General features: G+C 39.7%; 1 protein-coding gene across 1 annotated transcript in view; it reads left to right on the top strand.

Moving 5' to 3' along the window:
• LOC149242235 (UDP-arabinopyranose mutase) overlaps positions 1 to 17,224 on the top strand; it is an 82,160-nt gene extending 64,936 nt beyond the window's left edge. The window contains exons 2-3 of the mRNA XM_089374186.1: positions 16,627 to 16,756; positions 16,873 to 17,224. Of these exons, the coding sequence (XP_089230312.1) occupies positions 16,627 to 16,756; positions 16,873 to 16,892 (150 nt within the window). The 3' untranslated portion in view covers positions 16,893 to 17,224. The remainder of the gene's footprint in view (positions 1 to 16,626; positions 16,757 to 16,872) is intronic.
• The last annotated feature ends 357 nt before the right edge of the window (positions 17,225 to 17,581 follow it).

The following is a 17,581-nucleotide window of genomic DNA, read 5'->3' as shown; positions in this document are numbered from 1 at the left end:
TATGACTTGGCATGAAACTCCCGTAATGAGTTTCTTCAAGTCGTTATTTGGTACATAAATTTTGCTTTTGAATTTAATCAGTCCTCTTTTTGTAAGGCAATAGTCCTGTTACCCACCATTTTGTGGGTGATATCCCTAGGAGAAATTTTTTCTCCTAGATGGTCCTCAGTTGGCAGCCAACAACCCCTTGCAACCACCAGCTAGCTCATTGTGCTATTTCTCTGCCACCTGAGCTAGCCATGTGGTCCCTCGCCCTTCTGCCATGATCGTATGTTTGAAGGTGGGCCTCCCAAATCTAAAGGTATGCCTTGTCATTTGGAAATTGAGTATTGTAGTTTGCTTATCATGGACACTTCTGAGCATGGATTAATGGGGGGGATTCGGTGGAAAGAATGAACTAGGTCTGTGCTCTTGTCTCCTAGACCCTTTTTAGGTATTAACCTTGGATTCTAGTCTTGTGGGATCTCTTTTACTGACCATTTGACTCTAGGGATGGTTTTTCATGGGAAACCACGATTTTGGTTGCATGGTTTCGCTCCTTTATCCGCTTATATTAACCTCTTTTCGTTCATTATTACTTTATTCATCATTTCTCGCACCTGGGTCCACATTCCTCTGTTGGGTCCACATAGGGTTATATTGCCCTTCCCCTTGCCCACACCTTCGGTCATGGCCTGTAATGAAGCCCGGAGGTTGATGCAGCTGAAAAGAAAGATAAAAGCATATATGGCCACATTCAACAGGAAAATGTGCCACAAAATGAAAAATATGGTTGGGACAAATACATTTAGCACGTGGGCAAAAGCCAATACATGAGCTGTACCCCATCATCATGGCCATTGCCCTGGTTCCTACAAGTTCTACGAGCCTTCTTCATTATATAGGAACCCATGATTGTCCCAACCCCTGGTGGGCGATGAACTGCCCCACCTTAAAAGGGGGAATTCACTGCCTATATCTTATACATCATGCTCTAACCCCTTGATCCTTGAGCAGTTAATCAAAGAAAATCATAAAAAGACAGAAGGCTTAAAAGAAAGGGTGGAAGAATGAAGGTTGGGGCACCTCATGTACCATGATTGCTCCCTCCTACACATTATAAACCCAAGTGTGGGCTTCCCTCTTATTAGCTACCCTTGTACCCCAACATGTGACCCAACACTGCCACTTCTCATTCCCTACTTCATTCACCTATCTGTCACATGCCACCACCTTTTGAAGGATGTACCTTGACTATATTATCCCCTTTAGAAGTAGAAACCACTAAATAGGATTATTGGTTAACCCCATTTGGACTTTAGGAGACATTGGCACATCCTGAAGCCCATTATGGAAGGGAAGACCATTATGAAGTCCCCACCTATGGTCCATGATTAAGTAAGTTCATTTACTCGATTTATCTAATGACTTGTTGTACTGGAAGGTTGGGGGACACATTGGATCTTATGCAGGATTGCAGATGGTTTCCATCTTGGGTTTGGTCTCCCTATATGGGGTCCTAATCCTCTAGAGGGCCACATTGGCACATGTAGGGTGAGCGTTGAGAGTCATGGGCCTCCACAACAGTAGATTGCACTCCATGGATCCCCACAACTATTCAGAGATTTCTTGTAGTTCACTTATTGGATGAGGAGGATGCACCTGATCCATCATGCCTAGCTGACCCCAAATCTACACCATACACTTGGCAGATGATACGGGACTTGCAGGATGATGTGGCATCACCTATACCATCATCCTAGCCCTTGCAGGCGATCTACAGAGATCTTCGATTTGTTTGGAGACCCATGAGGACATTTGTGTGTCCCCACATGTCATGTGGAGCACCACAGGTTATTACAAGAGGCCAACCCCTTGCCCATTGCTTTTGAGGATCCTATTCTTCATTGTGGCACCCATGGACCTCATTAGGCCTCTTAGAGGGCCCTACGAAATGCATAAATTATTATTTGACCTCTTGAGAGGCTTATTTTTTCATCTATGAGTTAGTTTGGTGGGCTTGTCACCAAAAGTTGAATTATTAGAACATTATTTTATTTTTGGGGCTTATGTAAGCCAAGGAGGCTAATTCGAACTCCTAAGTTGTATATAAATACAAGTGAGATGAGCTCATTTGCTCATCATTACTTTGGATTGGATCTCTCTCTTCTTTAGAGAATTTCACACTTTTTCTGGAGGATGAATTGGAGCATTTATGGATGAATTTTGATGTATGGTTATTAGTCTATCTTCTCTTGGAGCTTCTTTATTGTCATTTGTGAATGGTTGGATATACTCTACTACATGTAAGTATGAAATTTTGATGTTGTTCTTGTTATTTTTGTCATATGTCTTGGATTGGGATTTTTGTTGTTTTAGGGCTAATTGCTGCATTCAAATTATTGCTTAATATTGTGGGATTGTCTCTATTATTATTGAAAAGTGTAACTAGGTTCGGTCTTCATCATGACATATAATTATCATTTTATGTAATGAGATGTAAAGAAGAAAAATAAAATTATTATATTGACTTGCTTCATGGGTTTCATGAGCAAGAGATTTTGTTTTTGAGTCAAGACTCCCATTGAGAGTCTTTAGGAATTATTTGTCATCTAGTCATAAAATGATAGAGTCATTGTCATGTAATGAAGTCATGTTACACTTTGTATAGAGTCAAACTTGTCTATGTAAAGTATCCTCCAAGACCTTGTCACTTATCCTCTTCAAGTTGGCCTACAATGATGGAAGAACATGCTAGAAGAAGTCGGCCTATACACTTGTAATCATGTAAGCCTAAAGGACATGTAATGAAGTGTATATATAGCCACACTTGGCCTCACTTGAAGACAAGCAACTCGATAAGCATTTGGTGAAGAAGTGCAAAGAAGAAGGGCTACAAAGAGAAGTGCGAAGAAGTGATAAAGAGAGTTTCTTCTGGGCAAGCGAAGGAGGATTCTTTTGGGCATAGCGAAGAAGGTTTCTTCTGGGGTTAACAAAGAAGAGTTTCTTCTGGGGCAGTGAAGGTAGGATTCTTCTGGATACTTGTTATGGGTAACCGAGATAGAGATCTAGAGACAGAGATTCTCTAGAGAAAGCTAGTGAGATTATAGAGACCGAATTTCTATAGGAGAAGTTGAGAAGAAGCAGTGTGAGGTATAGTGACCGAGTTTCTCTAGAAGCAGCCGAGGAGAGCAGTTCGAGATCAAGAAGAAAGTCGAGAAAGGGAAGAGGCAGAGCATCATGGTTAGTGACAAGGTTCTTGGAAGGATACTAGAGTCAAGGGTCTTTGTCATGGTCTTGGTAATCATCAATTGAAGATCTAGAAGAAGAATTTTGATCAAGTTTTCCTCTCAAGAGGTGAGAAATTTGGGCCCTTGCTGACAAGCCTACATACTTTGTCACTTGTCTTTTATTGTGCATATTGGTAATTGTCTTGATGAAAATAACATAGTAATAACATAACGAAGAAAAGACTATAAGTTAAGAAGTAAAAGTATATCACAAGCAATTATCAAGCAGAGAAATGTTTTAACTATAAATGCCCTAGATTTCTCAACAATTATAACGTTCTCTCCATGTATGGGCCATGTAGTGTGAGTGAAATCTCCTAGGGGTAAAATCTGACCTTGATAAGCCATTCGTCTTGTGCTTTTGAAGCATAAAAGCTGCAAGATTGCTTTCGCTTGACCTAGAGGGCTTGTGAAGTAATTTTGAGGCCTCCTTGACTAGGAAGCAAGAAATCTTACTCATATTCATCATAGACTCCATTCTTCTAAAGATTAAGGCACTGATCTACCAAGGATGGTCACTAAAAGTCATATTCTTACACCTTATAGGTCTAGCCAAGTTGGGGTAACTAGGGCATCAATTTCTCGACAAGCTAGCCATAAAAAAAAATCGATCTTCTACGGTCTCCTGCGCTGGCCTTTCCTCTCGCTGTCCTCCAATTTTGAAGCCATTCAGACTGTGGAGTTGGGAGAAAAGCCAAGCCCTAGCTCTGGGATCAAAACTTACCCTACCATCCCCAAGGTTAATACCTCATAGGGTCAAAGCAACATCTTCAAGTGAAATTCTTTCTTTTATCCTTTCCCCCACCTTGTCTAGGGTAAGAATATCATTGGTTGCTACATACTTTCCTCATACCCTAGACTGGGTCTAATTGGCCTTGTGTGGTCCCACTCCTTCATCGTTCAAGAACCATTCAGGATACCAATTCTAACAAGGATTTTAGGGATTGGGGAACTCTTTCACAAGTCTTATCTCATAAACCTAACCCTCAAATCCTCTCTTCCTTTCCCTAGAGTACATAATACCTTGCTTAGAAAGAAAGCAAGCTCCATCCTTCAAACTCTTCTGGGAAAGGGTCCATTTGGGTCACTCATATCCATTGACTTATCCTTCATTAGTGGCTCCATACATATCGGGTTTCCTCCCATCGGTGAAAGTCCGTAAATAGAAGGGAGCCTTAGCTGAGGTGACAATGGGCTAAGTCTCCATTTGTTGCCCTTGGCCTAGCATTTTCCCTTTAGGGATTCCCCCTAGGTCCCCTGCTTGTTTGAGCGGTAACAAGTCCTTATCTTCATTGCCTTGAGAGCCTTGTTGTAGCTTCTCTTTTAATTGCTAATACTTTTCGTCTTACTACCCAATGTTTTTGATCTTTTCTTCAAGATCAGTTCCATAGGAACCTATGGCTACTAAGTGGTTTAATTGCACCCTCCTGTTAAGTGCATCAACCACTTTGTTCTCCTTGCCTTCTATATATTTAATTTCAAATTCAAACTCGTTGAGTGTAGCCAACCATGTAGCTTGCCTTGCATTTAATTTGGGCTGCTCAAATAAATACTTCAACCCTCCATGATTAGTCATGAAAGTAAATTTTCTACCGAGGTAGTGTCTCCACATTTTTAGGGGATGTATAATGGCAACCATTCTAGATCATGAGTTACATAAATCTGCTCATGCTCATTTAACTTTCGGGATTCATAGCATACTACTTGTCCTTCCTACATCAAGACTCTATCAAGTCTTTTGCAGACATCTGTGCAAACCACAAAATCCTTCTATGGGTTTGGAATTCTTAATACTGGTGCGCTAGTCAACCACTGCTTCAACTGATCAAAGCTTGGTGCATAGTCAGCTGTCCACTCGAACTTTTCTCTTTCTTTTGCAAAGAAGTAGTTAGACAACTGATCTTGGAGAAATTCTTAATAAATCGCTTGTAATAGACTACTAGTCCCATAAAGGACCTAACTTCAGCCACATTTCTAGGTGTTGGCCATTCCATAATAGCCTTGACCTTTTTTTGGATCAACTGCTACTCCCTCCCTTGAGACAATGTGTCCCAAATAGTGAATCCGTGACTGAAAGAAAGTACACTTACTAAGCTTTGCATAAGGCTTATGTTCTCTTAGCAATTGCAATATTGTGGTCAAATGCTCTTCATGTTCCTCCTTGGTCTTTGAATAGACCAAAATATCATCCACGAAGACTATGACAAACTTGTCCAAATAAGGGCGCAACACATTGTTTATAAGGCACATAAAAGTTGCAGGTGCATTGGTAAGCCCAAAAGGCACTACCACAAATTCATAATGCCCATAACTTGTTCTGAAGGTTGTTTTATGGGTATCCTTGTTGAAGAATGTAACTAGTGTCGGTCTTCATAATTGTACTTGAGTCATGATGTAATATATTTGTCAAATTATTATTATTATTATTATTATTATTAATTTGACTTATTAAAACATGGGTTTCATTCTTGGGTCAATGGTCTATAGGTCAAAGCACCCATTGAGTGCCCTAGGAATTTGAGTCAAATTTATTATGTAAACCCTTCTTGGGATAATTTATTTTGGTCATGAATAACCATCCATCCATCAACAACTCAAGTCGGCCTCATAAGATCTTAAATTGACTCTCTACAAGTTGGCTTGTCAACTATTCATGTCATCTCAATTATGGATAAAAACCACTATAAATAGCAAGGTAAACTCGACCTATTGAAGCACACTTGGATCTGTGATTCTGAAGTAGAAGGATGAAGTGCGAAGAAGATAAAAAGTACTCTATTGCAGGATGAAAATACTCTATTGCAAGACAATGAAGTGTGGGTAACTTAGATCATCTACATGACTGAATATTGAGTATTTACAGGACCAAAATCTTGAAGTGGTTGTAGATGAAATTACAGACTGAAGTATTTGAGGCATCATGTGATTGCAAGACAAAATTGCCATTACAGAGTAAAGGACAAATTGCAGAAAGGACAATATTCATACTTGATGGATGGAGGGGTAGTAGTCTGTGTCAAAGGTCTTGGTTGTCTTACTTTGATTTGAATCTACTGAAGGAAGAGTTTCACTCTGTTTTCCCTTCCGTAGGGGTTTTGCCCTGATTTAGTGCCTACATTTGGTGTCTATGTGTTTTTCATTTCTTGATAGCTATTTGATGATCAAAGAGATAATAATAACTAAAAGAAAAAGAACTTAATAATCACAAGCATCTATCACAGTTAAAGAGAAATCAAATTTAAATGCCATAACAAAGCTGCCCTAGATTTTTCAACAATCCTCATCCTTTATACGCAACTGATGATATCATGATCTCAGATCAATTTTAGAGAAGGCTGTTGCTCCTCTTAACTAGTCAAATAAGTCATCGATTCGTGACAATGAATACCTGTTCTTAATGGTCACCTTGTTTAGTTGCCGGTAGTCAATGCACAACTTGAATGTGTTGGTGTCAGTGCACAACCAGTGCTCCCCATGGACACACACTTAGCCTTAAGTAGCCTTTATCCAACATCTCCTTGAGTTGTATCTTCAACGCAACTAATTCTGGAGTGCTCATTCTATATGGTGCTTTGGATGCTGGAGTTGCTCCTGACACTAATTCAATGGAAAAATCTACTTTTCGGTGAGGAGCTAAACCAAGAATTTCTTCAAGGAATACATCTGAGAACTGCTGCAAAACAAGGTGCTTCGTCAAAACATCGTTGTCATTATTCTAAGCACTGTAATTAGCTTCAACGGTGTTGGATATTTGCACAACAAATAAAAGGTATCCTTATATGTGGCTTCATTTGGCTTGCATAGCCGAAATTTATCTCATAGCGGTAGGCTTTCTTTTCTCTTGCAACATTGTTCTCTCTCCAGTTTCATTAAGGCATTCAATTGCTTTCTCATAACAATCTACTTTTGTTTGATGCACGTATAACCAATCCATGCCCAACAATACGTTATATGCTTCTAGTGGTAACACATTAAGATTTACAATTGTCGACATCCCATATAATTCGATTGGGCAAGTCTTCACCCAATACTAAACCCTTATTTTTGTTCTTCGTGTGCTTCCTTATTTAGTGCACATTTCTCAACAATAGCGAGGCTGATGTAACTGAATTTTGAACCGGGGTCAATCAAAATTGAAATATTTTGGTCATGGAGCATACCTTCCATCTCTATAATCACTGCTTGATGATTAGCTTGGCGATTATCCACTGCTGCATAAATTCTGGGCGTACTTTGAGCTATGTCATTGACTGTCCCACCCTCTTGTACATTGTACAACCTCAGGCCACTGCCCTTACATTGTGGGCAATATTTCTTAGGTGATTTTCTCCACAATTCCAACACTTATATGGACCCTTCCCATAATCTTTGACTTCATCTTGGGTAGAATGGCCTTTGTTGACAACATTGGACCTGTGCTGGCTTTCTTGGTTGATAGGGGTCGAACTCGTTCCCTTGGTTTCCTTTTAACTTTTAAGTTTTGCCCTTTTCCTTTGAACTTGGCATTGCCTTTGGATTTCTAGTCTGATTTATACTCAAGCCTACGCCTAGATTGCTCATAGCAATGTTTCAATTTTCGGATCGCACCCTCTAGTGTCTTGGGCTCATCAAATTCAATTCTATCCTTGAAGGATTGTGGCAGTCCACTGATATACCTTTGAATCTTCACTTTTTCTTCCTTAAGGTAGGGAATGTACCTTAGCGGCTCCAAGAATTTGGTGGTGTACTCATCACCTTCATTTGACCCAATTTGAGTTCATAGAACTCCTTAGCCTTGTTGTCGAAGTATCTCTTAGATAGATACTTGCTCCTGAAATACTCCTCAAACTTCTTCCAAGACAATTCTTCTTCTTTTAAGCCCTTTACATTCTTCAGACCCTCTCACCATATATCAGGCTTGCCTCTTAGGCTAAAAGTAGTTACTCTTGCTTTCATGTTCTCTAAATAAGTATGAATTCGAAAAACTTCTTCATTCCTAGCAGTCATGCTTCAACATCCTTTGATTTTCTCATTTTACCATTGAAGGTGGGAGCCTTAGCCTTTTTAAACTCCTCTTGTATGTACTCTCTTTCTCTTATCTTCCCATGATGATGATGACGACGATGTGGCCTACTATGAGTGTCTTCATACTGCTCATTGGTGCTTGACATCTTTGTAGGAGTACTTAATGGAGTAGCCCCTTTCACAGTGTATTCACTGGACAATCGGTTCCTCTTTCTAGGTCTGCTCTCATTCGCCCTATTGGTTCTTTCTTCTTGTCCCAAAGGACTTTGGACGTCTTTATAGCTGATCCCCAACTCATGCTGCCCTTGCCTTTGTAGGTTTGATAGGCTTTGCAGTATAATTGCATTGACTTCCACTTGCTTTTCTTGTGCTCTGACAAGCCTCTCATTGTCAGCTTTACAACTTCTTTTTTGCTCTTAGGCTTCTCAGTGTGTCCATCCAATCAGAAGAGTCTACCCCTCCTTGCTACTCAACTGATCTTTCCTCTTCAACTGTCCTTGCTTCTTCATATCCCTGCTGGGATTGGTCAGAGCTATATTGCACCATTCCTATCCTCATCTCTTTAAACCTTAGTGTCTTCTTATGTGTTGTCACACACACACATAACTGTTAGATTTAACAAAATGCAAATATAAGGTAGACGTTATCACCTTTGCTTGCTGATGGAAATCTGCTGGTGCATAGTGAGTTGTAACATTACACATTGATTAATATATTAGCATCATTGAATCATATAAATTATCAATGCAATTATCACAATAAAATATACCAAGCAACACACATAATCAATATGCAAACAACACGATTTCTAATGCTCGACACAGGGCTTCGTGGCCTCACTGGATCTCCCAAGGTCCATTGTCGAACCCTCGCTTATTAGTTTTGCGGTGATGCCCTTATAGTCCAAGTGTTGAACTTGGAAGCTCTGATACCAATCTGTAACATAACCCCATCCTAAACCTAGTCCCAACTAAGGATAGAAGGAGGTAGTTACGATGCTGACACAATATCCATGGTCTCGTTATGGAAATGGCGTCTAAACTTTCACTCTTTTCCAACTACTTCAAAACCTAAAACAGATAACATCGTTGTGTTCATCTCGTCAATATCTTTCCAACGATATAAATTTTGCCTCAATCCGACTCCTAGATCAAGATATATATAGACCAGTTACAAACCTTGCCACATCATTAATGATTCCCATGTGGAAATCATACAATAACCCGTGTGGCACCAGACATGCTCGCTCTGCCATTGTGGACAAATCCACGTGGATAGACGCACTCGTCCGAATAACCGGAGGTCGACCTAATTCCACAACTTTGCAAAACTTTAAACTTAACCAAGGGGCTTGACCCCCGACTTGGAGGTCTGCCCAACTCCGACTAGGAGATCTTGCCTGACATTACCTCCAGGGCTGACTAAGCACTGTGACTTTGAATGACTTGAATCCCGACTAGCGGGCTTGCACCACTGCTTGGCCCACACACCTTAGGTTAGGCATGAATTCATTCGAGTTCAGCCTTTTCGAAAGACCTCCCGATCCCTGAGTTGGCGGGTCTTACAGATGAATTCAAGCCTGTTTTGCAAGCCTTTTACACTTAGAATTTTTTCGAGTTCCTTTCTGGTTTTACATAGACGCTGCGACATTCAACTAACTCACTGAAAGGTACACAAGAGTTCTATTAAAAAAACTTGGAAAAATAACTTGCCTAGAAAGATGTACTTAGTGAATGTGCATTTAAGGGCCTTTCTTTAGAATCACCGGGAACTTGAGCAACTCACTCACATGGCATAAAACACATTTCTTATAACCAATCAACTCACATACACATAGCAACTCATTAGCAAACGATCCAACAAATCATATTCGTCATTTTCATGAAAGAAACACAACAATTTATGCTCACACAACACTTACAGGAATTCAACCATTTTTTAAACATGCATACAGGAAATCTGATATCTAGTAACACACAAGAATTCACATTCCTTAATAATAGCTAGACCATTGATCCATTGCCGTGCACATGTCATTCAAACATCAAGAGCATAATTAAATACTTATCTTATGTGGCAAATATGCTGACAATTGAGAGTCAGACTTCAACTCTCCACCCAACCATAGACAAGCTACAACCACTATTACTTGTAGTTGTCACCCCGAGCCAAACTCTAGAGCTTCAGGTGGAGTGCTTTCAGAGCGAAAACTTAAACAAATAAACAATTGAAACAGGATACCACAAGGCCACTCTCCTGTCACCCACCAACTACACAAGCTTGCAATCAGTCCTCTTAGACTTTTCATACGTGATGACCATCCATGCCAGTATAACATAGTGCAGAGAGTTCAACTCACTTTCAGGAGAAGAGAGCCCACAATAAAGGAAGGTTCATCAGTTGATAAGCTACTGTAGGAGCATAGAAGCCATATTTACTAGATAATTTATCAGTGAGAGAAAACACCAGTGTAGTCATCACTTGGTGGTTCGTCAACTCCCCCAAAACCTGGGTGTTTCTCTCTTATCCAATGGTTCATCAATTCATAAACTTCTAGTGGTTCTTTAGCCTTCAGGCAAGCCACTGCTCTCTATAATGCTTTCACCTAGCAAGCCTCTGTGAGGATTCTTTAGTTGGCTTTTAATCTCTCTAACGCTTAACAACAACGAATTCTAGTCGCTACTTTCTTTGTGCTCTCACCTCCACCCTTGGAAGATTTTGGTTTTTTTCTTTTTCTTACAACCGTGTTCTTTGCATGCTTTCTTCCACTGCTTTTGCGCGCCCCCAGAGAGCTAGTTCTCTTTGCCTATGGCAATGTGCAAGTGTGTGTGTGAGAGAGAGTTGTGAATGAAGATCCTCTTCTCTCTTCCCAACAGACTAACTACCCATTGTTCTCTACGATTGCACGCCAATCAACCTCCCAGGACAGCGCAACCCATGCTGCCTTCAATAGTTTGTCCTCTTCTTGCTTGTTGTTGGATCTAAAGGACACCTAGACCTGCCCCTTCTTCTTTCAGTTTATTTATGGCTCAGTCAGCCCATTTAAAACCACTCAACCACCCAAGACTGATATTTAAAAATAACCATTCCCTCAAGCAATCTCCTTCCTCAAGCAATGGAATTTGTGTCCCTCTCTCAGCGATTTTAAATAATTACAAGTATTTACAATGAGAAAAATATTGATTAGGGAATGTCATATTCTCTCAGAAGGAGGGAATAGATTACGACAAGGCATTTGCTCTTATGGCCAAGGACACTTCTATATGAGCTGTAATCTCATTAGCAACACAAATGGGACGACAAATCCATCTGATGGATGTCAAGATGATGTTCTTGAATGATGAACTGGAGGAGGAGGTGTACATTGAACAACCAGAGGGCTTTGTGGCACAATAGAGAGAGCTATGTGTGCAGGTTGAAGAGAGCCTTGTACGGGCTCAAGTAGGCTCCCAAGGCATGGTATGATCACATTGACAGATACTTGCAGGGCATGGGCTTTGTGAAGAGTGAGGCAGACACTAACCTATACTACTTGGTGGTTGGGGGAGATGTTCTCATTCTTGTCCTATATGTGGATGACTTGTTCTTGACAGGTTCACTGGGGCTCATCAAGGAGTGCAAGAGGGATCTTGTAGTTGAGTTCGAGATGAAGGATTTGGGGCTCATGCACTATTTTCTAGGCATGGAGGTGTGGCAGACAAATGGTGAGATTTTCCTTGGTCAAGGGAAATACTGTATAGAGATCTTGAGGAGATTTGGGATGGAGGATTGCAGAGCCATGTCTACTCCCATGATCACTAATTGGAGGAAGATAGATACATCCAGGGAGAAGGATGTGGACCCCACCTTGTACAAGTAGTTGATAGGCTCTCTCATGTATTTGGTCAACACCAAGCCAGACATATCTTATGAAGTAGACTCTCTTAGTCAGTTCATGGTGGAGCCAAAGAGAGTGTATTGGACAATGACAAAACATGTTCTAAGATATTTGCGTGGCACTATTGAGTATGGGATCAAGAATGCTCAAGGTGATGGTATCATTTTGGTTGGCTATACTTATGCAGACTAGGCAGGCAACACAGTGGATCAGAAAAGCACTTCAGGGTGCTGCTTCAACATGGGATCAAGAGTTGTTTCTTGGTATAGTAGGAAGCAAAAGTCTGTGGCACTGAGTTTTGCAGAGGCAGAGTACATAGCAGCGAGCATGGCTACATGTGAGATCATATGGCTTCGTAAGTTGCTAGTAGCCTTGTTTGGTCAGAGGATAGAGATGACGATGATACACTACGACAATTAGAGTTGCATCAGGTTGTCATAGAATCTGGTGTTTCACGACAGGTCCAAGCATATAGACATTAGGTACCACTTCATCAAGGATTGTGCAGCGCAGGATTGTCCAGCTACAATATATACCTATAGATGAGCAGGTAGTAGATATATTGACGAAGGCTTTGGGAAAGGCGAGATTCATCTTCCTCAGAGACAAGTTGGGTGTTATGTAGATTACCTTCCTCGCTAGAAGGGAGTGTTGGTTTGTGTACCTTGGACATGTGTTCTAGTCTCATATTGTGTCTATCAGGGTAGGGAACACAATTTCTCCAATACCCAGAAAAGGTTTCACAAGAAAATAACTTGATTAGATTTAATTAAGCAATTAATTAATTTTCGTAAGTTTAACTTAGGGAAATAGCTTAATTAATTAGTATTAATTGGGGTAAATTGATTTTCCTCCAGAGACTTCCGGAGAAGTCATGAGATGGGGTCAAGATGATCTTAGCCATTGATTGAGATTAGATCATGGTCGTTGATTCGTCAACCAAAGATTATAAGAGGAGATCTATGGGTCATTTGGAGAACACACAAGATCAGTGAGAGATCGAGTTACAACATTGCAGTGAGAGCAAGGGCGCGAAGGTAGTACAGGGACACTAGCAGAAGGGCTTCAACAAAGATCGAAGATCAAGTTTCTGGAGAGAAAATTTTCATAGTGATTTCTAGTTTCCCAGTGATAGTGGGAGATTGATTTTCTGTAGAGAGGTCGAATTTCTAGTTGGGGTGCAAATTGATCAAGGAGGCCGAGTTGTCGGAGGAAGGACGAAATTCCCATAAGAGGGTAGATTTGCCCAAGGAAGTTTGATTTTCCAGTGAGATCAAATTTTCCAGTGGAAGCCAGTGCATTTCCCAGGTAGTGCGAGTTGCCAGGAGGACTGAATTTATTTGCCAAGCCGCAAGTGTGAGCCAGATTGAATAGCCAGAAGAAGGCCAAATTTAATCTGAGGAGCCGAGTTGCTTCCATGAGGTTAGATAGACTTGCAAAAGTGAAGAAAATATTTTGCCGAAGGTTTGCTATTTTACAGAAACCAGTTGTAATATTTTTGTTGAAGAATTAATAATAAAACCCTCATCTGCAGAATTGGTTTTCCCTTCGGGGTTTTTCTAGGGACATTTGTCTGAAAATTTGGTGTTCATTATTTCTGCGTGTGCATAATTATCTCAGTTCCTGTGGTTACTAATTTTTTCAGTGAAGTTGCTGTTGTGTTGTATTCAATATCTGTCGCAAGTTAATTGCAAAAGACAAATGATCAAATCAGATGGGAGATTAATAACCAGTAATTGTAACAAGCTTAAAATTTCATAGTCACTTTGTTGATCACACACAAATTTCACCATAAATCTAATTTTCTCTCTCCTATTATGATTTCACTCCCTTTAAGGTCAAGCCGGTAGCTAGGGCTAGGGCACAAATTGACCTAGTGTGGAAGTTTTGGCTTGTGGAAGGATTCAACATTGGAAGGAGTGTTGATTTTCTCAAAATTACTTCCTTCTAGTGGCCAATCCTTCCATTCTGAGGCTGAATTCTTTTGCCCTAGGTAGATTTTGCCCCAGGAAAACCCTAGTTTTCCCTAGGCTTCAACTTGGAGGCTTGTTGAAGGTTTCTTGTTCCTTTGGTTGCTAATTTTCATTGTTTGGAAACCTTTTCTTGGTCTCTTGATTCTAGGTTAGTCCATTTGGCTTGCTATTTCTCAAGCCCTAGATCACTTGTTCCCTAAATTGGCCTTATTAGAGGACGCGAATTTCTTTATCTCACTCGCTAAGCCTTGGTCATAGGAAGAGTTATCCATAGGTGGCCTATCTAAAGGGAAGCTTCCCAGTGGTGAAAATCCGAAAAGAGCAGAAGGTAGTGGCTGTGGTGACAGTAGGCCATATCTCATTGTTGTCCCTTGGTATAGTTTTTGCATTGTAGGTTGCCCCCTTATAAGATCTTCTAGATTCTGAGGCAACAATACCGAACAGCAATCATAGTAAAGACAAAGAAATTTGGTTGAGATCTTTCTACAAGCACCCGGCACCGGCAAACGTAAATACAAGAGATTTTTGTTTAACCACCATTTGAATGCGTTGCCTCTCAATCAAATGACAGATCAACTTGGGGTGAGATCTCTGCTCATTGCTGAGTGTTTGAAAGCATGCTAACAGATTTATTAGAGCATGTCCTTCATAGTCAGAGACCCCAAACAGATACGGAGAGGTTGTGGATATGAGAATGCGCCCTCTGCACTTCTATTGCAATTTAGATGGCTGGGAAAGTTACCATTAACGAGAACACTCGAACAATTTTGTTTTACCTCAAGGAAGCAACCTCCAGCTATCAAGTACAAGAAGAAAAAGGCAGGAGAGTATGGCTGCCCCTTGTTAGCATTTTAATATGAATATGCATTTTAATATGAATATGCGCTTACTGATATTTTCTTTTATCCACTCACACAGATTGAATTTTCATACAGGCATTAAATACTATGCTTCATGAATACAAAATACTAAATCAGTTTACAGAGATAGATGATTGCTACAGCTAAGATGACTTCTTAGTACTTACCAATGCACAAAGCCATGGTACTTAGCATGGTTTGGACTGTTCACCACTAGTTCCATTAAACGGATTTCACATACAAAACATACGGGATAGAATTGTGCCCAATAAGAAACATTTTTCCAGTCTTGTAATCAATCGTAAATAAATGTACAGGTGCTAGCTATTAATTCTGTAGCAGTGGAATTCACCAGAAATACCATCTGAACAAGCAAATTGAGAACATAAATGAAAGTCAAAAGCTTGAAAAACCTAGTTTTTGCTCGTCATTTCCTCCTGAATTCTTTTCCGAAAAAGGCGTTTTCTCTTAGCAACAACATTAATAACACCATTCAGATATTCTTAGCTCGAAAGCACTCAGGCACCCTTTATAATTTCGCTCTTCAAGGAAGGCAGTTATAGCACGAATATCAAACAATTTCTCTTATATTGCAAGAGTTCTATTATCCACCAAAAATCAAATTCAAACTAAATAAATAAATCATTTTCATATAATAAATTACCAAGAATTATACCTGAGGTTCAGCTGCTGAATTCACCTGCTACCTTGCAGTGCCTAGCTCATTACATTGCTTCCACCCAACCATACCCAGGGTAATCGTTTTCCTTTGGGATCCCTGAGCTGCGTGGCATGATGACCGAGGACTTCAAAATAATTCAGCAACGAGATATATTTCAGTGGTAGTGTTTCCACTACTAAACTTCTTAGGCAAGCAGCAACACCTCCGCCAAGGGGATTTATCTCATACATGAAACTCAACTAATTTCTATATTCAGCTACACAAGTTACTCAATCTCTACAGTGTTCTGGAGGAAATCCTGCATTTTTTCCCTACAATTCTGTTCACCCTCTCTTTTTCTCTTTATTCAAATTTCTATTCATCACCCCTTGTGGCATTCTATCCATTTTCACATTTACTTAGATATTACTGAATTATAAATTTCATTAAAATACACTTATAACAAAAGCCCCTTATAGAAGCACTTCCTCGTACCCTTGTTTACTTTTGAGAAATCACTTTAAAAGATCGTATGCTTTTTTGTTTAAAGGTTTTTGAACCCTTTCTTGATATTTTGTTTTTATGCAATGCAATGCCAATCCTCTATGCTTCATTCAGTGTTTAGGATGTCTCTGACGAGTTTCTATTCTCATCTGTATTTTACAGAGAAATTGCATTAAAGTTTAGGCATAGTGAAAAATGAGCTTAACCTTTAAATTTGTTTGATGGACTAGTGGCTGAGTTTGTTACCTGACTTATTACTATTGACAATTTGTGGGCATTACTGAGCAAAGTCTATTTTTGATTTAAGCAAATGGGTGTAAGTTGGCGTGGCCTTGGAAATCCATGAAGCTTGAACTAGGAGAAGTTCTGTATCTGGATTAGACACAATATTGACATTCTTCTAGGGATTTTGTTGAGTTTTGGTTTGTTTTGATCGTTATCATATTAACAATCTAACAATCTAATATGTGTTTAACAGAAAACATTGCAGGCTGGAAAGCTGACTGAAAGAATCTTGATGGTTTTCATGGCAACGGGCAATGAGCAGGTTAAGGCCTTTGTGAAGGAGAAAAACATTCGAACTGTTTTAAGGCCAATCTTACCTACACGTAAGCATTAGAGTTTAAAGCATATCTATCTGTTAAAAATTTAGCATTCAATTCATTTTCAATCACTGCGACAATTCTATTAGTGTTGTAATATTCTGTACAATTCTTCTTTGCAGGATGTTCAGAAAAATTTTAAGTGTTCAGCTGATGATGGTTTTCAGACCTCGGTTTATGGTGATCTGTAATCTTATCATTATTTTGAATATTGGTGTATTATGATTTCATCAAGCACTTCTATGGCTGATGAACATTGCATTCATTCGTATCTTTCACCAGTGTGAATCTTGCATTTATTGATCACCATATATGCTAGTCACTTACTAGTTTGAGTTCTAGTACTTTGTAATTCTCAAAGAAAGGGAAACATATATCTATGATAATGTTTTAGCCAGATAAATCACTGGCAATGTAAATAGTAAATACAGGACATTCCAATGAAAATTTAAAGCCAAGGAGATGTATGTCACATATCACAGGAAAAGTAAATTCACATGTTTACCTAGATAGAACAAGGATGTGTCAATGTCTTCCTTGACTCCATTAAGTGGTGAATCTTGTGTGTTTCTTTCTTAGAGAATTACCTGTTTCGATGAGATAACCAATTGGCTCGTTTTTCAGATGGAAAGTTTTCCAGGTTTCAGTTGTGTGCTATTTCAGTTCCTGTGGACAACAGTTGAGCCAGGCCATCTGCCATGTTCATGAGTACGTCAGTGGTTACACCCTGGTATTTGACTCATTCTCTACTAATAATATATTTTGTACCCAGCATGATAAATGCCAAAGTAGAGAGTGACAAATGCATCAAGTTGTTGTTTACAAATTTCC

The sequence above is a fragment of the Pinus tabuliformis genome, chromosome 8 (genome assembly GCF_031772625.1).
Source record: "Pinus tabuliformis cultivar Carrire ecotype Pingquan chromosome 8, CPIR1, whole genome shotgun sequence".
Lineage (NCBI taxonomy): Eukaryota > Viridiplantae > Streptophyta > Pinopsida > Pinales > Pinaceae > Pinus > Pinus tabuliformis.
Note: the sequence above shows the minus strand (reverse complement) of the source record. Positions and strands in the feature narration are given on the sequence as shown.